The sequence below is a fragment of the Jaculus jaculus genome, chromosome 10, assembly GCF_020740685.1.
Source record: "Jaculus jaculus isolate mJacJac1 chromosome 10, mJacJac1.mat.Y.cur, whole genome shotgun sequence".
Classification (NCBI taxonomy): Eukaryota; Metazoa; Chordata; class Mammalia; order Rodentia; family Dipodidae; genus Jaculus; species Jaculus jaculus.
In genome coordinates this window covers 6,068,651-6,091,730 of record NC_059111.1, presented here as the reverse complement: position 1 = coordinate 6,091,730, position 23,080 = coordinate 6,068,651, and the positions used below count along the sequence as shown (strand labels likewise).

General features: G+C 43.2%; 1 protein-coding gene across 1 annotated transcript in view; it reads left to right on the top strand.

Moving 5' to 3' along the window:
• Positions 1-23,080, top strand: part of Adam10 (ADAM metallopeptidase domain 10) — a 129,492-nt gene that overhangs the window by 23,576 nt on the left and 82,836 nt on the right. Inside the window, exon 2 of the mRNA XM_004662431.2 lies at positions 13,005-13,155. Within this exon, the coding sequence (XP_004662488.1) occupies positions 13,005-13,155 (151 nt within the window). The remainder of the gene's footprint in view (positions 1-13,004; positions 13,156-23,080) is intronic.

Below are 23,080 nucleotides of genomic sequence, written 5' to 3'. Positions count from 1 at the left end.
ACACATACACACACAGAATGAGACTGGGGTATGCCAGGGCCTCTAGCCTCTGCAAACAAACTCCAGATACATGTGCCACTTTGTGTATCTGGTTTTATGTGGGTAACGGGGAATTGAACTCAGGTCGTTAGCCTTTGCAGGCGAGCACTTTCTCTCCAACCCCTGAACAATTTCTCCAACCTGTTTTTTCTTTTTTTTTATATATATTTGAAAGCTATGGACAGAGAGAGGGAGAGGGAGAGGGACAGAGAGAGAGAGAGAGAGAAAGGGAGGGAGGGAGGGAGGAGGAGGGAGAGAGAGAGAGAGAAAGAGAGAGAAAGGGAGGGAAGGAGGGGGGGAGAGAGAGAGAGAGAGAGAGAGAGAGAGAGAGAATGAATATGAATGGGCGCGCCAGGGCCTCAGCCACTGCAAACGAACTCCAGACGCATGTGCCCCCTTGTGCATCTGGCTAATGTGGGTCCTGGGGAATCGACCCTTGAACTGGGGTCCTTGGCTTCACAGGCAGGCACTTAACCTCTAAGCCATTTCTCCAGCCCCTGTTTTATTTATTTATTTTTTTATTTTATTTTTTTTAATTGTCTCACTCTGTAGCCCCAGGCTGGTCTCAAAGTCATGGAAATCCTTCTTGGAATACTATTTATTTTCTTTTAATTTTTTAACTTTTATTGGTAACCTTCATATGTGGCATATAGACAGTGTACCATGATCATAATTCCCTCCAACTACCCTCTGTTTTCCTTTTTCTGAAGGAGGTTCCACTGAATCTCTTCTTTCCAAGTCACTCTTCCATTTTGATGTCATTATTTCCTCCCTCCTATTATGCAGGTCTAGAATACTTTTTAAAGTAAAATCTCCATATATAGTTGGAGTTTTAATTTTCTTTTTTAAAGATGTGAAATGTGAAACACTTTGAATTTTTTAAAACATGTCTTTTGGCCAAATTTTTATGTGAATTTTAAAATACTAGCTTTCTAAAATAGAAATGGGAGCATGTAGCGTCAGCCTGCTCTCAGGAGCTTCTTATGTGATGACAAGTGAGCACGGCCAGCGCCTCACCCCAGGCTTAGGCCGCAGCCGTTCTCAGCACAGCGAGCTAGGGAGAGGCAGGGCTACGCTAGGAATGAAAGGGAAGAGCGTTTTAAGACTTCTGCAAAACCAAGGAGTTCATGAATTCTCAAGAGATGTTTTAGGATTCTGGAGAGAAAAATAAGAGATGTATAGTTGAGATAAACCAATCAGTTGATTGCTGAATAAAGGTACATGTAGATGTCTGAGAAGAAATTTATTAGAGGAATTAGCACATGTGATTAGGTCATGATATGCTGAGGCAGGAGAAGAGATACCGTTTGGGTTTATGTGTGTCTTCCCCACTCAGATCTTCCGACTCACTTCAGTGTCTAGATTCACCAAAAATAATGGTTCACCAGCTTTCTTGATACAATGTTTGCATGGAAGGGAAACAGTAAGAATTCCTCAGTATCACCCACAATGTTGGGCTCTGGTTTGTTCAGAATTGATAATACATGTTTGTTTCCTTCTCAACTGGATTAATTCCCTTCTCGTTTCTTTTATGGTTTTGCTCTAATATGGTTATGCAGTGTCATTTTCATCATGGTACTTTTTTTTTTTTGCCCAGGTTTTTTTTTTTTTGGCTATGATGTCATGTGGATGACTTATTTTCATGTCTGTTTTGGAAACCAAAAGCTTTTTTCTCTTTTAAATTATAGTCGGAGTGATTGATTAATGTGTATGTCACTTCCTCATTGCTGTGATTAGGCCCCAAACACAACTTGAGGGAAGAAAAGAAGGAAGGATTTCTTTTGGCTCCTTGTTCAGTTCTCAGTGTGTTGTGGTGAGGGTGACATTGCACCCGCAGCACAGTGGAACGGGCGGAGAGAGGAGCAAAAGAGATGGTGCAGACACCTGTGAGAGCTCATCCCGAGGGACCTGCTTTCTCCATCCAGGCCGCACTTGCTGAAGTTTCTAGAACCTTTCCAGGTGGCACTGTGTGTTCAAGCCATGAGTCTGCGGGCCACCTTTTCTCTGCATTCAGTAGGCCGTGGTCTTACACAGTGTAGGAATGGAATCCCGGGGCTCTGCTCTGCTTTGATATTTTCCTAACAGGGCACCCTGCAGATTCTGAAAGGCAAGAACAGCGACAGAGGTGCAGACAGAAGTCCTGTGTGCCGTGCCCTCCCCCATTTTCTCTAGAATATTCTCTTTTTTTCTTTGCCTGTTTGTTTGAAAGGTTATATCATTTGGTTATGCCCAGTGTTAAATAGCTCTTCTGGAAAAGGGAAAAAAAGCTGCAATTTATGGCCCTTTCCAGTCTTACCATGTAGACGCTTCTCGTGTGACTGGCTCCCACCTGCTGTCAGTGCCACCATGTGCGAAGGAGGGGAGGGTCCTGGCGCTTGCCGCTTTTGGTTTCAGTTCCTCAGGGCTGTTTGCTCCCTCCCTCCCTCGGTCTTGTGCGTGTGCAGCAGGGGAGTAGTCCCTGTGGTGCTGGCCCGCCGGGCTCTGCCACCTTAGCTGCTCTCCAAACCGGGGTTGCTCTGTTGTGCGTGTGTGCAAGTGCGCGTGTGTAGGCAAATGTGTGGCATGTGGAGGCCAGAGCACAACCTCAGGTGTTGTTCCTTAGGAACAGCATCCACCAGTTTTGAGACAGGGTCTCCCATTGGCCTGGGGCTCACCTAGTAGGCAGGACTGATTGGCTAATGAACCCCAGGGATCCTTCTGTTTCTACCTTCTTAGTATTGGGATTACAAATGCACCACCATGCCATGCCTATTTTTTCCACTGCTTCCCTGGCTACTTTTATGGAGCTTCTCCTCCCCTTTTCTCTTTTTCATTTTGTTTTTCTCCTTTTCATTGTCATTAGGTTAGAGAAATTATGAAATATAATTTCAGCACATTATCTTAACCTCATTTTTCACATTCTGAAAAATTAGGTATAAGCAACAGCAGTATTCTCAGGTCTTACGTTGAAGATGGTAATAAGGTGGACTTGTAACTGTGTGATCCTGTTATGTTTTGGAGGTGGGGTATGGAGGAAACAGGGTCTTGACGTGCAGCCCACGCTGGTCTCAAATCAGAGCTCCTCATGTCTCACTCTCCTAAGCATGTGCCAATATGGTGGAGTTTTGTTTAGCATTCAGGAATTTTCCGCTATAGTCTGTCCTACCTCACTTTCAGAGATTCAGAAAATCATTACGTAGTCCTCTCCTGGTGAAAGTGGACACTGTGTTGTTCTCAGAGAAAGGTGACTTTGTTCAGCAACCTCGCTGTCACTCGTGTTGACCGGAGCAGCAGTGGTTTCTGCTGTAGGTCACAGAAATGGTGGGATTTTTCATCTCTGCTTTGCCTTTAAACAGGACTTTGTGGTGCTTACAGGGAAGCAGATTGGTAGCTCATGAAGCCCAGCGCCGCTGTGCACGCAGTCCCGGGAGACCTGCGGTGGTGGCTGAGAGGAGCTCAGGCTCCCACAGTGCAGCCTTCTCATTTACTTCGCGTGCACACACGGATGTGCATGTGCCTGCAAGGCACTGTGCAGGTGTGAGGAAACTGCAGCAACCCCATTGTTCTTAAGTCGAAGTATAAGGTTAAAATAAAAATATTCAAAAATAATGTGAAAAATGGATTGATGCACCGTTTGTTTCCCATATTTTCTGTTAAAATTTATACGTCTGATAGCAGGCTTATCTCTCAGACTGGCTTCACTATATTTTTGCTCACTGCAAAGTAAGTTTTTTCTTTTCTTTGTTTCGAGGTAGGGTCTCTCTCTATCCCAAGCTGACCTGGTACTTACTGAGGGTGGCCTCAGACTCACAGTGATCCTCCTACCTCTGCTTCCTGGTTGCTGGGATTAAAGGTGTGTTAGTCTACTATGCCTGGCTGCAAAGTTAGTATTGGACAATGTTCCTGTACCCTTTATTGAGAGACGTTTGTTCATGCAGAGGGTGAGGAGCTTCAGAAGGAGCTTCAACTGAATGTTTTCTTGATGCTGTTCTTTGTGCTGAGCCCTCCGTGTGCATTTAAAGTTGCCACTGTGTCCATTTCACAGGGAAATACTTGATAATGCTCATGTGAGTATGGCCAGAAAGTGTGAAAGTGTCAGAGGTCAAACCCTATTTAATCTTGTCGTATTGTATATGTCTTAATTTTCAGAAATGAAACTACAGTGTTTTTTTTAAGATTCATTTTTTTTAAAATTTAAGATCAACAGACAAAGAGGAGGCAGAGAGAGAGAATGAATGGGCAAGCCAGGGCCTCCAGCCACTGCACACGAACTCCAGACATATGTGCTACCTTGTGCATCTGGTTAACGTGGGTCCTGGGGAATCGAGCCTTGAACTGAGGTCCTTAGGCTTCACAGGCAAACACTTAACCACTAAGCCATCTCTCCAGCCCTATAGTGCTTTTTATTAATTTTTTATTAGTTGTGTGTGTGTGTGTGTGTGTGTGTGCGCGCGCGCTTGGTGTGGGGATGTTCATCCCATGGTGCATGTATGCACGTCAGAGGACAACTCTTGGGTCGGTTCTCACCTGTCCACCTCATTTGATGCAGAATTTCCTGCCCTGGATTCCTGTTCTGCTGTTCTTTGCTGTGTTTACTACAGGTTTCTGGGAAATTCTTCTGTCTTTACCTCCCATCTTGCCACCAGTGTTGATGTTCGGTGATTATAGAAGCCTGCTATGGTTTCTGGCTTTTTAGGTTGGGTTTGAGGATAGAACTCAGGTACTGAGACTTGAGCAGTGAGTGTGTTGCAGTAATATTAGTGGAAAGCATGATCGGTGACTTTAAAACAGATCAGAGATTGTGGAATATAAGTGAAATAAAAGGCATAGCAGTTTAACTACTTAGCATGAAATAAAGTTTTGAAAACATGAACAGCCCATTATTAAGGTGAAGGAAAAAATGCAACTGGAGGGCTGGAGAGATGGCTTAGCGGTTAAGCGCTTGCCTGTGAAGCCTAAGGACCCCGGTTCGAGGCTCGGTTCCCAAGGTCCCATGTTAGCCAGATGCACAAGGGGGCGCATGCGTCTGGAGTTCGTTTGCAGAGGCTGGAAGCCCTGGCGCGCCCATTCTCTCTCTCTCCCTCTATCTGTCTTTCTCTCTGTGTCTGTTAATAAATAAAAAAAATTAAAAAAAATGCAACTGGAGCTCTTGAAGAGGGGCAGAAGAAAGTGAGAAAAAAATGAGAACTAAAAATTTAAAATGTTAGGTACTGTAGCACATCACAATCAAATGCTCAAAGCTGGTAAGAAACAGGAACATTGGAGGAAAAGACACACTATATTTGAGGAACAAAGCAGAGGGTGACAGTAGTGTATTTGTCAGTATAGATGAAAAGATGGTGGAACAACATTTTAAAGTTCTTAAATGGAGAAAAAAAGGCTCTAAACTTGTCAGCCTAGAACTCTATGCCTAGTGAAAATATCTTTCAAAGGAAAAGCCGTTTCTGACATGAGAAAGCTAGAAAAATGTGTTTCAAGTGAAAGAAATGGTACTGAAACTCACCACTGTAGAAGGGGAGTTAAACCAATTGGAAATATACTATCTGCACAAAGGAATAGAGAGCAGTGGAAATGATAAATGTGTGAAATATTTTCATATTTAAATTTCTTTAGGGCTGGAGAGATGGCTTAGCAGTTAAGATGCTTGTCCGTAAAGCCAAAGGACCCAGGTTTGATTCCCCAGGACCCATGTAAGCCAGATAGAGACACAAGGTGGCACATGCATCTGGAGTTTGTTTGTTGTGTCTGGAGACCCTGGCATGCCCATTCTATCTCCCTCTTTCTCTCTCTCAAATAAATAAAATATATTTTAAATCTCTTTGGAAGACAGCTGTTTAGACTAAAGCATCAGTCATATATTGTGGTGTTTGTAAGCTATATATATGTATGTATTTATGTATATTTGTGTGTTGTGTGTGCATGTATATTACTCCAATGTTAGATTCTTAAAACAGGTTGAGTATAGCTTAGATGAGAAATGTTTCAGATTTCAGACTCTGTTTTGATTGTAGAGTACTTGCATAACCACATATCTTGATGATAGGAGTCAAGTCCCTATATAGAATTCTTTTATATATGGCACCAAAAATCAAGTTCATACTTTTCTTTCTTTTGCCGTTTTAGTATTTCTGTATTTTGGGGATTTTCCTACTTGTCATGTTCAGAAAGTTTCACATGGTGACACATGTTTGTAATCCTATCATTTGGGAGACTAAGGCATATGGACACTGAGTTAAAGACCAGGCTAGTCTACAAAGTGAGATCTTGTCTCAACCAAACAGAATCAAATGAATAAAAAAGGAAAAAAAAGTGAAAGTTTTGGATTTTTGGGACATTTTGGGTCTTTGGATTAAGGGTACTCAACCTGTATTCTACTTGAAATGATGTATTAACACTTGAAGGTATCTGAGTTAAGCTCACAAGGTATATTATAACCCTAAAGACTACTGCAAAATAACCAAACAATAACCTAGCAGGATTAAATGAAAAGAAACAATAATTACACAGTTTGATACTGAATTCAAGGTCATACAGGGCTACATCATGAGACTCTCAGAAAATATCAAACAAAAGGGGGTGGGGAAATGTATCCAAAAGAAAGCAGAATACAACTGGGTATAATGGATGTTATGGTTACCTTCTTGTTGCTGGGGCAAGCATCTGATCAGAAGCAGCTTATGGAGGTAAGGGTTTACTTCAGGGTTACAGTTTCTAGGGAACCTTCATCATGGTGGGGGAAGCTGACTCACTTCATCATACATCCAAAGAAGAGAGTGGATCTACCCCAGTGACGTATCTCCTCCATCAAGGCTCTGCCTGCTGGAGACTACATAGGAAGCTTAATCAAAAATACCTAAGACTGAGCTGGTCGTGGTGGTGCATGCCTTTAATTCCAGAGCTGGAGAGGCTGAGGTTGGAGGGTTTCCATGAATTTGAGGCCAGCTTGGGACTACACAGTGAGTTCTTGGTCAGCCTGGACTCAATGAGACCCTGCCTTGGGGGGGGGGGGACACAAAAACAACAAGAACAACAAAACAAGACAAGACTATGGGGGACATTTACAGACTACCACATTCTGCCCATGGCCCCTAGACTCACACCATCTCACACTGCAACATGCACTCAGTCCAGCTTTAAACGTCCCCCTAGACTCACACCATCTCACACTGCAACATGCACTCAGTCCAGCTTTAAACGTCCCCCTAGACTCACACCATCTCACACTGCAACATGCACTCAGTCCAGCTTTAAACGTCCCCCTAGACTCACACCATCTCACACTGCAACTTGCACTCAGTCCAGCTTTAAAAGTCCCCCTAGAGGGCTGGAGAGATGGCTTAGCAGTTAAGCGCTTGCCTGTGAAGCCTAAGGACCCCGGTTCGAGGCTCGGTTCCCCAGGTCCCATGTTAGCCAGATGCACAAGGGGGCGCACGCGTCTGGAGTTCGTTTGCAGAGGCTGGAAGCCCTGGCGCGCCCATTCTCTCTCTCTTCCTCTATCTGTCTTTCTCTCTGTGTCTGTTGCTCTCAAAAAAAAAAAAGTCCCCCTAGACTCACACCATCTCACACTGCAACATGCACTCAGTCCAGCTTTAAAAGTCCTTGTAGTCTGTACCAATCTTGACCCTGTTCCAAAGTCCAAAGTCTTGGCTGGGTGTGGTGGTGCACACCTTTAATACCAGCACTTGGGAGGCAGAGGTTGGAGGATCACTGAGAGTCCAAGGCCACTAGGAGGCTACATAGTTAATTCCAGGTTTGCCTGGACCAGAGTGAGACCCTACCTCGAAAAACAAAAACAAAACAAAACAAAACAAGTCCAAATTCTTATCTGAGATTCAAGACAGTCTCTTTAACCACGAGTCTTGTAAAAAAAACATCCAACCACAAATTACATAGTTCCAACACATTATGAACACATAATGTCATAGAGTAAACATTCTCATTGCAAAAATAAAGCATAATAGCATGAGACTGTACCAACTCAAAACCAGCAGGCAAACATCAAACATGTCACATCTGCAGTTCCATATTGTATCTATGACCCATGATGAAGTCCTTTGGCTCTAAAAGATTTTGGTAGTTTTTTACCCCTTTGCTGTCTGCTTGCTCTTCAGGCAGATCCTCCTTAGCCAGAGCTAGCACCTTTTCTTGGCAGCCATTCCACAGTCCTGGTCTCTAAATAACTGGGGTTCTCCATTGCAACTCATGGTTCATCTTCACAGCTCCATACAGTGGCCTTACTGGGTCTCCATAAAGGAATTTCAACCTTATTTCACATTGTTGCATTTTAGCAGCTCCTGGAACCATGTGCACTTCATGACCCTCTTTCCTGAACTTCATATGTTTCTAAAACCAGTACCAGTGACATAGCCAAATTTGTAAATCTGGAGGGAAACACAGCTCTTAGCAATCTTTCTTCAAGCCCCTCCTTGAAAAAGAATTTGGGTTCCTACTACCTTGGGTTTCATGTTGAGGGCATCTTTTTCCATTGTCCCAATGCAAAACAGTTGGCCCATCTTTAATGGTGGTAATCTCTTTAATAGTAGAAGCCTTTCTTTTTTTGTTTTGTTTTTCAAGGTAGGGTCTCATCTAGCCCAGAATGACCTGGAATTCACTATGTAGTCTCTGGGTGGCCTTGAACTCACACGATCTTTTTACCTCTGTCTCATAAGTGCTGGGATTGAAGGCATGTGCCACAACGCCCAGCAGCAATTGAAGCCTAAGTGGCCTGAAATCAGTCTCTGTGCCAGTAACTTTAACTTCCTTACATTTCTTTCTGTGGCAAACTTTGCACATTTTACATCTTTCTATTTAATATGTTCTTCCATCAAGTACTCCAATCTATTACTTTCAAATTCAACTTGGCTCAAATTCTCAGGACATGGGCAGAACACAGCCAGCCTTTTTTTTCCCCTCAATTTTTATTAACATTTTCCATGATTATAAAAAATATCCCAAGGTATTACCTGCCCCCCCACTTTCCCCTTTGAAATTCCATTCTCCATCATATCCCCTCCCCATCTCAATTAGTCTCTCTTTTATTTTGATGTCATGATCTTTTCTTCCTTTTATGATGGTCTTATGTAGGTAGTGTCAGGCATTATGAGGTCATGGATATCCAGGCCATTTTATGTCTGGAGGGAGCACGTTGTAAGGAGTCCTACCCTTCCTTTGGCTCGTACATTCTTTCTGCCACCTCTTCCGCATTAGACCCTGAGCCTTGGAAGGTGTGATCGAGATGTTCCTTAGTACTCCAGTCACTTCTTTCCAGCACCATGATACCTTCTGAGTCGCCCCAAGGTCACTGCCATCTAAAAAGAGAAGATTCTTTACCCAAAGTGAGAGTAGTGTTAATATAAGGGTATGAATATTAAGAGAAGTGCTTACTGGGCAGTTTGATAAGCATAGTATATATATTTTTCCAGACATCGGCAGATGTTACACACCTAGGGCTCATGACTACCCCTGTTTTAAGTTTTCAGTATCAGGGATGTGTTTCCCCCCATGGAGCGGTCTTCAGTCTAATTGGAGGGCAGTTGGTTTCCACCATGACAGACGTGCCACTATTGCACCCGTTGCCTCATTTGGCCTGGCTGGCCAACTATAAGGCTTGCAGTGTCCACTGTTGAGTATCTTCACTGGTGGTATCTCTCTCCCATTGAACTACATGTAGAATGACAGCTAGCCTTTCTATTGGTAGCATAGTTCTAAAAAAGTTCTTTTCTTGTTCTTTGAAACTTCATAAGCCACGCCTTTACAGTCCGCACTTTCATCTGCATTTAGAATTTTCAAAGGTGCTCCTAAGACATTGTAAAACACCAAAAGCTACACGATTAGACTGATCACAGCAATGATCCCAATTCTTGGTACCATTTTCTGTTGCAGTTCCCTTCTCATGACGGGACATATACCTGACCAGAAGCAGCTTAGGAGAGGAAAGGGTTTACTTCAGGCTTAAAGTTTTGAGGGGAAGCTTCATCATGGTGGAGAGTGCTGGCTCATTTCTTCATTCATCCACCGCAGAGAGTGAACAGTCAGAGCTCAAGCTGACTCTGAACCCACAGTAACACAGTAGGCTAGACAAAAGATCTGCTCCCAGTGATACACTTCCTCCAGCAGGTCTCTGCCTGCTGGGGATTAAGTAGGAAGCTTAATCAAAATTGTCTAAGGCTAGGGGGACATTGACCTAGAAACCACCACAGTCACACGTGTCTGTCACTTGGGGGTTAGAGGCAGGGAGGATCAGGAGTTCAGGGTTGTCATTGGCTACATAGAGAGACCGCACTTACCCCGGACTGCATAAGACCTTATTTCAAAAAGAAAAACAAAGCAAACCAAAACAACAGGGTTGTAGATAGGACTTAGGGGTTAAGGCGCTTGCCTGTAAACCCTAAAGACCCAGGTTCAGCTCCCCAGAACTCAAGTAATCCAATTGCGCAAGGTGGTGCATGTGCACAAGGTAGCGTACACACACAAGGTGTCACATGTCTGAAGTTTGATTGCAGTGGCTAGAGGTCCTGGTGTGCCAACTCTGTCTCATTAAAAAAAAAAAAAAAAGCAGCTGGAAAGATGGCTTAGTGGTTAAGGCATTTCCTGTAAAGCCTACAGACCCAGGTTCAATTCCCTAGTACTCATGTAAGCTAGATGCACAAAGTGGCACATGCGTTTAGAGTTTGTTAGCAGTAGCTGCAGGCCTTGGTGTACTCATTGTCTCTTTGCCTCTTTCTCTCTCAAATAAATAAGTAAATAAATAAATAAATAAATAAATAAATAAATAAATAAATAAAGTTAAAAAAATGACCAGGGCTGGAGAGATGACTTAGTGATTAAGACACTTGCTTGTGAAGCCTAAGGACCCATGTTTGACTCTCTAGATCCCATGTAAGCCAGATGCAGAAGGTGATATAAGCATCCACGGTCACATATATTCCCAAGATGGTGTACACATCTGGAGTTCTACTGCAGTGGCTGGAAGCCCTGGTGTGTCAGTTCTCTCATAAAAAAAAGACCAAACAAATAAAAACCCCCTAAACAAAAGAATATGGAAAAGAAGTAGAATAGGAAATTAAAAAACAGGTGATACACAGAAAGCAAATAGGAAGATGGTAGACCTAAAACTAATTGCATAGTAACCAGTTTATTTTGGTGGAGTCAATGATGGGGGTGAGACAGATGATGGGGTAAGTGTTTCACCGTGAGCCAGAGCTGTAGCCTTAGTCCAAAGCCACTTTAAATGTAGGTCAGTAAACATTTCAGTTAAGAGATTGATTAGCTAAAAAGAAAGTCCCAACTATATGCTATGTAGTGAGTTCTACCACAGCCTGGGCTAGATAGCCAGACTTCCTTCCTCAAGAAAAGAGCTGAGGTGGACATTTCTAGAATACTCAGCTAAAATAGTTTGAGACACATTCTTTCCAAGTGCATATGTAACACTTTCAAAGAGATTTTATTCCAAGTCATAAAAGAAACCTCATTTAAGAAGGTGTCATACATTGCATTTTTTGTTTACATATATAACAGAAATACAGGCTGGAATGTAGTTCAAGGTTAGTGTGCTTGCCTTGCAGAAAGGACCCTGGGTTAATTCCTAGGACCACAAAAGCAACAAAACAAATAATAGAAATGTTGTTGAAAAAATCCTATTTTGGAATTAAATAGCAGACTTCAAAGTAGTGCATGTGTCAAGAAAAAATCAAAGAGAAGTTATAAAGTAATGAACAATAAAATGAAAGTGCAATATGACAGGATTTGAGAGTTATTGCTGAAACATATGGAGAGAACATTTACGGTACTCAAAGCTTACTCTCTTCATCCGGGAGAAATAATATAGCCCATTGAGCTTTTTATTTTTATTTTTTTAATGTATAAAATGAACTACTTATTACACCCCCCCAACACAAATATACACCAAGAAAAGTCTGCTTGTTCATTTTGACCAAACTTACAGGAGGAAATAGTTCCAATTTTGTACAGTTTTCTCCCACAAAATTTGAAGATAGAATATTTCACTCATTTTTTATGCTTATGTAAAATCTTAACAAGATATCACAAGAAAGCTACAAAACAGTATCTATCATAAATACATTTAACAAAATTCTCAAAAACTTTTAGAGCAAGCTTAACACTATGACCAAGTAGGTTATTTTAGGAATGCAAGGTTGGTTTAACACACACACACATAATCCAGTACTTTAATTTATCACATTAACTGAACAGAAGAAAAAGTTAGATTATCTTATCAGATGCTGAGTTAGCAGATGACAGAATTGGCCTTTGTTTCTGAGATTATTTGTGAGCAAAAGTGTGATGAAAGTGACTTCCCTCAACTTGATGAAAGATACTGAGGTTGGGCAAAGAGTTAATGCCCTCATTTGTGTGTGGTTAAAAATACATGTGAAAATAATATTAGTGTATGAAATAAGAATTAAACAATAAGTTGGGACTGGAGAGATGGCTTAGTTAAAGCGCTTGCCTGAGAAGCCTAAGGACCCATGTTCAACTCTCCAGATCCCACATAAGCCAGTTGTACAAAGGTGAGGCAAGCGCAAGGCCAGACATGTCCACTGGGAGGCACAAGCACCTGACTTTCGTTTGCAGTGGCTGAGGCCCTGTTGAGCACATTCTCTCTCCCTCTGTCTCTTGTTCTTGCTCTCTCAAATAACTAACTAACTACTAACTAACTGACTAAATAAATAAATAAGGTATGATAGTACACACATGTAATCCTACTACTTGGGAGGTAGAGGCAAAAGAATCAGGTGTTTAGGGTTATCTCAGCTACATAATAGAGTTTGAGGCCAGCCTGGGCTACACAAGATCCTATCTCTGAAACAAATACTATGGGATTCATAATAGCTTTCTTGGGATAATTGAGACATGTGTTCCTCAACTGTTCTTAGATATTTGATAGTTATGAAATGGACCCACGTTAGAGCTAGAAGAGGTCTTCAAGATGATACTAATTCAGATTGTTACCTATCTTTTTATAGGTCAGTATGGAAATCCTCTAAATAAATACATTAGACATTTTGAAGGATTATCTTACAATGTGGATTCATTACACCAAAAACACCAGCGTGCCAAAAGAGCAGTCTCCCACGAGGACCAGTTTTTACGTCTAGACTTCCATGCCCATGGAAGGTGAGTAAAGTAATTGCTGTTTCTCACGCCCCCTTTATGTGCTTTGTGAAAAGAAGAAACTTACACTCTTAGTCTTTTTTTCCTCCTCTAATGGAAAGGTTCCAATATGGAAATTCAGTCTCTACTAGAATTTAGTATAGACATTAAAAGAAAAAAAAAAAACCAATTTTAAATCCTTTGCTCTTTTTTGGTAAAGATATAGTCAAATTAAAATGCTTTTTGATTTTATGTATCAGTTTTTATATTAGAGCCATCTTTAAACAAGATTGTTTGTAGTTTCCATCTTTCAGTATGTTTTATGGTTAGTGTATCTGTTTTCTGGTGCAAGAGAAGAGGTACTAGTTGCTGGCTATTGAGTAAGTTGTTTGATCTTTCAGTAACCTAGTTTCATAAGTTCCTAAGTAACGACACTAGTCAGATAACCTGCTGTACCATTCTTCTGATATAGGATTGCTAAGGGCTAAAGAAAGGAGAGTCCAGGGAGAAAGGTAAAGTCACACTGACGGAGTGCCTGCTGTGTTCTCAGCGCTTTGTGTGCATGGTCTTACTAGTCTCCTCAACACCCAGCTGGAGTCACATCTGTGCCTACAGTCTGAAGAAACTGAGGCCCAGGGCACTTAAGTAACTAAACTTACACGGCACAGGTTCAGGCCAGACCTGGATGACTCAAAGTTAGGTGTGCTCTCTTTCTGTCTGCTGGGCACTTTGGACGTGAAGTCTTGTGCAGGCACCCTCTGATGCCTGCCATAGTTTTCTGTCTCTGCCTTTAGAGCCTACCTACTGTTGTAGCCTGGATTGAGACTCATGCAACTCCTCAGTAGGTCTCAGTTTCCAGTCGGTTTTTCATCAGAGCTGTTTGTTATGCTACACGTGGCTCTTCCCTAAATACCATCCCTCACTGCGTTTTTGTGGTGCTTCCCTGATAGAGAACCCAGGACATCGTACCTGCTAGACAGACACTTCCACTGCTCTACTAAATGCTTATATTTTTGTGTTTGCCCACAGCTCACTGTTTTGAAATCTTCCATTAACAACTGTTAGATTTCCTAACATACCTTTCAGCTTTCAGTGTAAATGATCACTGTCTCTTATTCTGCACTAACTTCCTTCCACTTCTCAGCTTCAAGTGCCTTTGCTCCCAGAATGATCTCCCGAATGTTGGTAGTACACATATAGTATGTTCTGTGTGGCTTTATGTTGAGTCCTGATGGTTTGTCAATCACTGGCCTTCCTCTATGGTTACATTCCTTATTGTACCGTTGACGTTGGATTTTAGCTAAATTCCTTTCCACATGTGTCCTCTCTCCCTCCCTCCTTCCCTCGCTCCCTTCCTGTATCTCTCCTTCCCACCCTTTAGTTGTTTGGAATTTCTGTGAAACTTCAAAAGCACTTTGCATTTTGAAAGGAAGGTATTATTACAATTGTCATTGTTTTAAAAAGTACTTTCAAGGTGTAAAAAAAAAAAAAAACTGACTTGAAGAATGGAAAAAGATTAATTTCAAGATATGTTTTTTTACCCAGATAAAATTTAAGGAGAGCAATTCAATTTATTAAACTAAACTTTTATGACCCTTCAGATTTGGTAAGATTACCTGTTCTTTATTAGTACCATAAATTTTAACTTGTCAGTTTTCCTAGCTTTCCTAGCTGTTGGTGACATCTCAAAACATACTCACTATTACAGTTCCACATGTAAGGAAAGGGCGAGGGTCTGACTACATTTGGTTTGGATACCACGTTTCAGTTAACATCATTAGATTTTTATTAGGTGACCACATATTACATGTTATGTGACAGAACCAAACCCTCCGCTGCTACTTTATGTGTGTAAGAGAGAGCTAGTGTATGAATAAGCATGCTGCTGCTGTGTGTGTGAGAGAGAGTTGATACATGTGAGAGAGCTGTGTGTGAGTAAGCATGCTGTGTGTGTGTGAGAGAGTTGACACATGTGAGAGAGCTGTGTGTGAGTAAGCATGCTGTGTGTGTGTGAGAGAGTTGACACATGTGAGAGAGCTGTGTGTGAGTAAGCGTGCTGTGTGTGTGTGAGAGAGTTGACACATGTGAGAGAGCTGTGTGTGAGTAAGCATGCTGCTGTGTGTGTGAGAGAGAGTTGACACATGTGAGAGAGCTGTGTGAGTAAGCATGCTGCTGTGTGTGTGAGAGAGTTGACACATGTGAGAGAGCTGTGTGTGAGTAAGCATGCTGTGTGTGTGTGTGAGAGAGTTGACACATGTGAGAGAGCTGTGTGAGTAAGCATGCTGTGTGTGTGTGAGAGAGTTGACACATGTGAGAGAGCTGTGTGTGAGTAAGCATGCTGCTGTGTGTGTGAGAGAGAGTTGACACATGAGAGAGAGCTGTGTGTAAGCATGCTGTGTGTGTGTGAGAGAGTTGACACATGAGAGAGAGCTGTGTGTGAGTAAGCATGCTGCTGTGTGTGTGAGAGTTGACACGTGAGAGAGCTGTGTGTGAGTAAGCATGCTGTGTGTGTGTGAGAGAGTTGACACATGAGAGAGAGCTGTGTGTGAGTAAGCATGCTGTGTGTGTGTGTGAGAGAGTTGACACATGAGAGAGAGCTGTGTGTGAGTAAGCATGCTGCTGTGTGTGTGTGTGAGTTGACACATGTGAGAGAGCTGTGTGAGTAAGCATGCTGTGTGTGTGTGAGAGAGTTGACACATGTGAGAGAGCTGTGTGTGAGTAAGCATGCTGCTGCTGTGTGTGAGAGAGAGTTGACACATGAGAGAGAGCTGTGTGTGAGTAAGCATGCTGTGTGTGTGTGAGAGAGTTGACACATGAGAGAGAGCTGTGTGTGAGTAAGCATGCTGCTGTGTGTGTGAGAGTTGACACGTGAGAGAGCTGTGTGTGAGTAAGCATGCTGCTGTGTGTGTGTGTGAGTTGACACATGTGAGAGAGCTGTGTGTGAGTAAGCATGCTGTGTGTGTGTGTGAGAGAGTTGACACATGTGAGAGAGCTGTGTGTGAGTAAGCATGCTGTGTGTGTGTGAGAGTTGACTCATGTGAGAGAGCTGTGTGTGAGTAAGCATGCTGTGTGTGTGTGTGAGAGTTGACACATGTGAGAGAGCTGTGTGTGAGTAAGCATGCTGTGTGTGTGAGAGAGTTGACACATGAGAGAGAGCTGTGTGTGAGTAAGCATGCTGTGTGTGTGTGAGAGAGTTGACACATGTGAGAGAGCTGTGTGTGAGTAAGCATGCTGTGTGTGTGTGAGAGTTGACTCATGTGAGAGAGCTGTGTGTGAGTAAGCATGCTGTGTGTGTGAGAGAGTTGATACATGTGAGAGAGCTGTGTGTGAGTAAGCATGTTGCTCTTGAGTCATTTGAACTGTCAGTCACCTAGTTTGGCTGTGGAGGGAGGAAACGGAAGCAGATGTGGTGGGAGCAGGAAGGAAGGAGTGGGTCCGTCCTTGCATCAAGGAGAATGTGGTACCGTGCCGTAGCCACACCGTTGGAGAAAGTTCAGGAAGGGGAACCTGCCTTCTGAGGTGATAGTTTCGTGCTCTTGTTTCTACCTTTCTATGAAATAGGTTTGCAAATTGATGGAGTCATATAATTAACAGATTTCTGCTGAATGCATCTCTTCCACTAAAAAAAAAAAAAAAAAATTAAAGCCAGATATGGTGGTGCATGCCTGTTCCCTAACACTTAATAGGTTGAGGCAGGAGGATCACAAGTTGGAGGCCAGTATAGGCCATATAATAAGATGTTATCTCAAAATATCAAAAGCAAAACAAAGTGAAATCCTAGTTAATATTTATGTGAAAATTATGAATTTGGGAAAAGTAGTCACTTGCATTTTTACATATTATCTCTTGTGTATTTGTATTCCTTAATGAATATACTGCCGGGCAGACTTTGGCCTAGATAGTTAGCTGTGGCAAGGTCTATAAAGTGTGTACTATTGTATGCATATGGCTAGATTTCTAACCTATTTTTCCCTCTTTTTAAAATTTTTTATTTTTTAGGTAGGGTCTCACTCTAGTCCAGGCTAACCTGGGCATCATTATGTAGTCTGAGGGTGGTCTCGAACTCACAGTGTGATCCTCCTACCTCTGCCTCCTGAGTGCTGGGATTAAAGGCATGCACCACCATACCCAGCTATTTTTCCCATTTTTTAAGAGTATCAAATGAGAGCGTTGAGGAGATGGCTCAGTGATTAAAGGCACTTCCTGGAAAGCCTGCTAGCCTGGGTTCAGTTCCCCAGTACCCATGTAAGGCCTGATGGCATGTGTCTGGAATCCCTTTGCAGTGGTAAGAGGCTCTGGTGCCCCATGCGCTCTTCCTCTTTCCCTCTGTTTGTCTGTCTCACAAATAAAAAGTATCAGTGAATTTATTTCTGCTGTTCACATGGAAGTCTATCCCCCAGAGTGACACAAGTCTACTTAAAGCAGCTGCATAGCATGTTAGCTGCCATGTAATGAGCAGCCCAGGTTGACCTGGAATTCGCCACTTTGTAGCCCAGGCTGACATTGAACCTGCAGCGATCCTCCTTCCCCTGCTTTCTGAATGCTGGTACTATAGGCACAGGTCACCGTGCCTGGCCAAGGTTTTCCATGAGAAACGCTAATCCCTCTTGACATGCCTGCAAGTGTGTTGAAACTGAAATTCTATTTGTGTCATTGATGCAGTTAGCTGAGGAAGGGGGGTAGTTCAAAACAAAACTCATCTGGAACTAAGTATGAGGGTGACACCCCTCTTGCTTAGAAATGAAAAATCAACTCTCTCGGCTTCTGAAGTTGCGTTATCAGGAGAAAGAAGCCTGACAGCCAGGACCGTGCACCCAGCAGTGCAGGGCTGCAGCGTGTGTGGCGTGTGCCTGTCCTTGAGACCAACCACAGTCACCTCTGTGTAGCTGGGGTCATAGTGAGGGAGGGCAGGAAAGGACAGAAGGAAGGAAAATACAGGGACTACACCTTGATAAGCATAAATTTATGGTAGAGCAAGTATATAACCAGTAGTTTTGTTTTGGACTGGTTCTAACTACAGTCAGAAAAAAATAAGATACCACTTGTTCAAGGCATGTTTGATTTGGTATATAATACAGTCCACTAAAATACAAATAGATAGGGTTTTCAACTTAAATTTCTCTTCAGCAATATTTATTTCCTTTTTCACCCTCAGGGCTGGGAATCACACCTTGGGTGTCCTGCATGCCAGGAGGGTGCTGTGCCCTCTCTGTAGCTGCTCTTCTTGGCCACATAGTGGCCATACATAATTACCATCTGAGGAGACAGGGCCATGCCATGTCCAGATTTTTTCAGAGAATGGTTGTTTCTAACTTCTTCATGTAAAAGCCCAGAACTGCCCGGCTTTATTAAACACTGGCAAATGACACGCTGCTTCCTGCTTTAGCTGCCGTACGTCCCTACCTGCACCGTCATGGTTCGCGGCTTCACTGCCACGCGTGTTTGGCTTCTATAATACCAGTGTGCTGCCGCTTCCTTTAGAGTTTAGCTTATTTGATCTTTGTACAGGGTAAGTTTAATCTTGTTTCAGTCTTGATTTTATGTGGTATGATATAATATCTCTGGGTTAGTCTGGATAGGCCCCTTGGGTTTTGTCTTTCATTGCATATGCTGGGTAGCAGAAAACCTCTGCCTGTCTATCATCCATCTCTATCTGTCTGTCTGTCTGTCTATCATTTCATTGAGGCAGGGGCTCAATCTGTAGTGCAGGCTGGCTTGGAATGCACCATGTTGCCCAGGCTGGACTTGAACATATGGCAATCCTCCTGCCTCAGTCTCCCGAATGCTATGTTTTGTTGCTTTGAGACAGGGTCTCACTTTGTAGCCCTGGTTGTCTCTGACTCACTTTGTAGCCCCAGGATGGCTTTGGCTTGGTGGCAGTGCCCTCCCTTAACCTCCTAAGTGCTGAGATTCTATGCTTTTGCTACTACACAAGGTTGGGCAGTAGAGACCTTTACCTTGGTAGGTAAGCCATCAGATTTGGAAATGCAGATAGCAATCCAGGAAGCGCAGCTAGAAACACTTGAGTCAGGTAAAAATGCTCTTCTCAGAAATGCTCACAAAGAAAAACTGGGAAAAACTGACCTGGAAGGTAAAATTTGAATAAAATTTCTCAAAGGAACATGGCATTTATTTGTCCTCACCTGTGTCTGTCCTCACATTATAGTGGCATGCTGATAGTTTTAAGTATATTTCAAAGTATCCTTTCTCTCAATAGTTGATATTTTAGGGTGTGGTATGTTTTATTCTTGCCCACTTCTTCTTTATACAGATGTTAAAGTCCTAAAGAAATATTTTTAAAGAAGTCTGAAGGGGTGCTGGGTTGAATTATTTACTACAACATAAGAAAAAGCCAGAGTTGAGCTGTGTGCACATTAATTTTGTATGGACAAAGGTTATATAAATTGTGTATCAGTAAAGGTTAATGAGAAATGGGTCATCCCTTTGAGGCTAGCTTCTCAGGTCTGGCTTGTTTCTTTGTTTGGTGTGTGTGTGTTCACGTGTGAGTGCAGGTGTGTGCCATGGCATGTGTGTGGAGGTCAGAGGACAGCTTGGGGTGTTGGTCCTCCCCTTCCACCTCGTTTTGAGGTAGGGGTCTTTTGCTTGCTGCTTCCCTTGCTGGGCTAGCTAGTCTTCAAGCTTCCAGGTGATTTTCCTTCCTGTCTTGCCATAGGCATTCTGGGATTACAGAAGCCCTCCATAGCTTCTGGCTTTGTCTATGGGGCCTGGGGATCCAAAGTCAGGTCCTCATGCTATGCTGAGTCATCATCTCCCAAGCCCTGTTTTTTGTTTTTTTGAGGTTGGGTTGTACTGTAGCCCAGGCTGACCTGAAATTCACTGTGTAGTCTCACGGTGGCCTCAAACTCATGGTGATCCTCCTACCTCTGCTTCCTGTGTGCTGGGATTAAAGGCGGGCACCACCACGCTTGGCCGGTTTTTGTTTCTTGAGACAATGGTCTTGAGATCTGGCTGGTTTGATTTTGCCATGTAGCTCAGGCTGACCTTAAATTTAGCAGTACTTTTGTTCTTGCTTCCTAAGCACTGGGTTACAGGTGTGTGCCACCATGCCCAATTAAGTATGAGCTGAACATTAAACATTTCTATTTTATTTTATTATTTTATTTTTTGGGGCAAGGTCTCACTGTAACCCAGGCTAACCTGGAATTCATGCAGCTGGCCTTGGAACTCATGATGAGCCTCTTGCTCCCAGTGACCCACTTCCTCCAGCAAGGTTCCACCGCCTCAAGGTTCCACAATCTTCCCAAGCAGCACTGCTCACTGGAGATAAAGTATTTCAAGCACATGAACACATAAGGTCATTTTACATTTAAACCCTAACAATGTATTTGTTAGGCGTCTGTCAAAGTCAGGGTTCATACTAGTCATTAGGAATAGAGGAGCTGAGCAGGACACATCCTTGCTTGCTGTTTGGGAGTTTATGACTTCATGGGAACGACACTGGGTTAGGAGTGTTCAGAAGAGTGCTGTGAAGTAGGGAGGAGTACCATGCCATGCAGGGGCTGAGGAAGACCACGTTTAGGACATGGCACTTGAACTGGTGCTGGCAGGATGACACGCAGAGGAGTAGATGTGTCATAGACAGTAGGAAGCATGTGCCAAGACACCAGGTAAAGATGAGCTTGCTCTTGGGACTGTTAGATTTTCTGTGTGGGGCTGGAGAGATGGCTTAGCGGTTAAGTGCTTGCCTGTGAAGCCTAAGGACCCCGGTTCGAGGCTCGGCTCCCCAGGTCCCACGTTAGCCAGATGCACAAGGGGGCGCACGCGTCTGGAGTTCATTTGCAGAGGCTGGAAGCCCTGGCGCGCCCATTCTCTCTCTCCCTCTATCTGTCTTTCTCTCTGTGTCTGTTGCTCTCAAATAAATAAATAAAAAATTAAAAAAAAAAAGATTTTCTGTGTGATAATACATGCTGAACATGTGAGGGACAGTGGCTTCATATGAGGCCAGGGGTACACACAGACCACCTTGTGGAGAGTGGGTGAGTCATGGTGACACTTTGTACTTAGCCATGGATGGCTTTTCATGATCCCTTCATGGTGCTTAAAGCCTCTGTGGTGCAGGGCTGCAGCCCAGTGATGGAGTCGAGCTTGTCTCATGTGCAAAAGGCTCTGGGTGTGATCTGACATGCCGCCTGGGTAAGAAAGCAGTGCAGACGTTGCTTGGGGCTCCTGCGGGGTCCTGGGGAAGAGGTGGTCTGGGTGAAGATGGACAGTACTAGAAGTGATTGCTGGTGAAGGAATGGATTTCAGAAATACATTTTTAAAATACTTAATTATTTGGCGGCAGGGGGAGTTGGTGAGAGGCAGGCGAGAGAGAGAATGGGCATGCCAGGGCATCCAGCCACTGCAAATGAACTCCAGATGCATGTGTCATGTATGTATAGGCTGATGTCCTGGGGAATTGAACTTGGGTCTTTTGGCTTTGAAGGCAAGTGCTTTAACCGATAAGCCATCTCTCCAGCCCCTTCAGAGGTATTTTGATGGCAGGATTGAACTTACTGAGAGGTACTAAGATAAGAGAGGAGAAGGCAAGTCCATTTCTTGGTTTAAGCAACTAGATGGCAACTGTAGCCGTTATCCAAGATGAGGAATTAGTCTTTTTTTTTCCTCAATTTTTATTGACATTTTCCATGATTATAAAAAATATCCTATGATAATACCCTATCCCCCCCACCAACTTTCCCCTTTGAAATTCCATTCTCCATCATATCCCCTCCCCATCTCAATCAGTCTCTCTTATTTTGATGTCATGATCTTTTCCGCCTCTTATGATGGTCTTGTGTAGGTAGTGTCAGGCACGGTGAGGCCATGGATATCCAGGCCATTTTATGTCTGGAGAGAGCACGTTGTACAGAGTCCTACCCTTCCTTTGGCTCTTACATTCTTTCAGCCATCTCTTCTGCATTACACCCTGAGCCTTGGAAGGTGGTGATCGAGATGTTACTCAGTGCTCCAGTCACTTCTTTACAGCACTATGATGCCTTCTGAGTCATCCCAAAGTGACTGCCATCTGAAAAGAGAAGATTCTCTACCCAAAGTGAGAGTAGTGTTAATTATAAGGGTATAAATATTAAGAGAAGTGCTTACTGGGCAGTTTGATAAGCATAGTATATACATTTTCCCAGACATCAGCAGATGTTACACCCCTAGGGCTCATGACTACCCCTGTTTTAAATTTTCAGTATCAGGGATGTGTTTCCCCCCATGGAGCGGGCCTCCAGTCCAATTGGAGGGCAGTTGGTTTCCCCCATAACAGATGTGCTACTGTTGCACCTGTTACCTCATTTGGCCTGGCTGGCCAATTATAAGGCTTGCAGTGTCCACTGTTGAATATCTTCACTGGTGGTATCTCTTTGTCCCATTGAACTACATGTAGAATGGCTTCTTCCAGCTTTCTGTCAGCTGGTCTACATGGAGGAGGTTATCAGCTCAGTTCCAGCAGGATTTCTCAGTGGCTTTGCAGCCCAAGTATGTGGAGTCTTCAGCAATAGGGTCTTACCATCTATTCCTGGTGGGAAACCAAGGGCCTCGGCAATGGCCTATAATGTTTTGAGGGCATCAGGGACCTCCCTGGCCAACAACTCACTGGAGGTATCCCATCCCTGGCACTGAAAATTTTCTAACAATGATCTATGGCTCCTGAATGTTCATTGTCTAAAACTGGAGGATTCCATATGATTTATTTGCATCCTCTTTGATTTTGATTAGCCCTCCCTCCACCTTTCCTTTACTCAGTCTCTTCCCCTGACCTCACTTTGGGCCTTTTCACCCCTGTTAATCTATTCTTCTACTTACATATATACAATACCAACCGAATTAGTTTTAAAATGTCACACTAAAGCTGGAGAGAGGGCTTAGTGGTGAAGGTGCTTGCCTGTGAAGGCTAAGTACCCAGGTTTAACTCCCCAGAACCCATGTACGCCAGATGCAC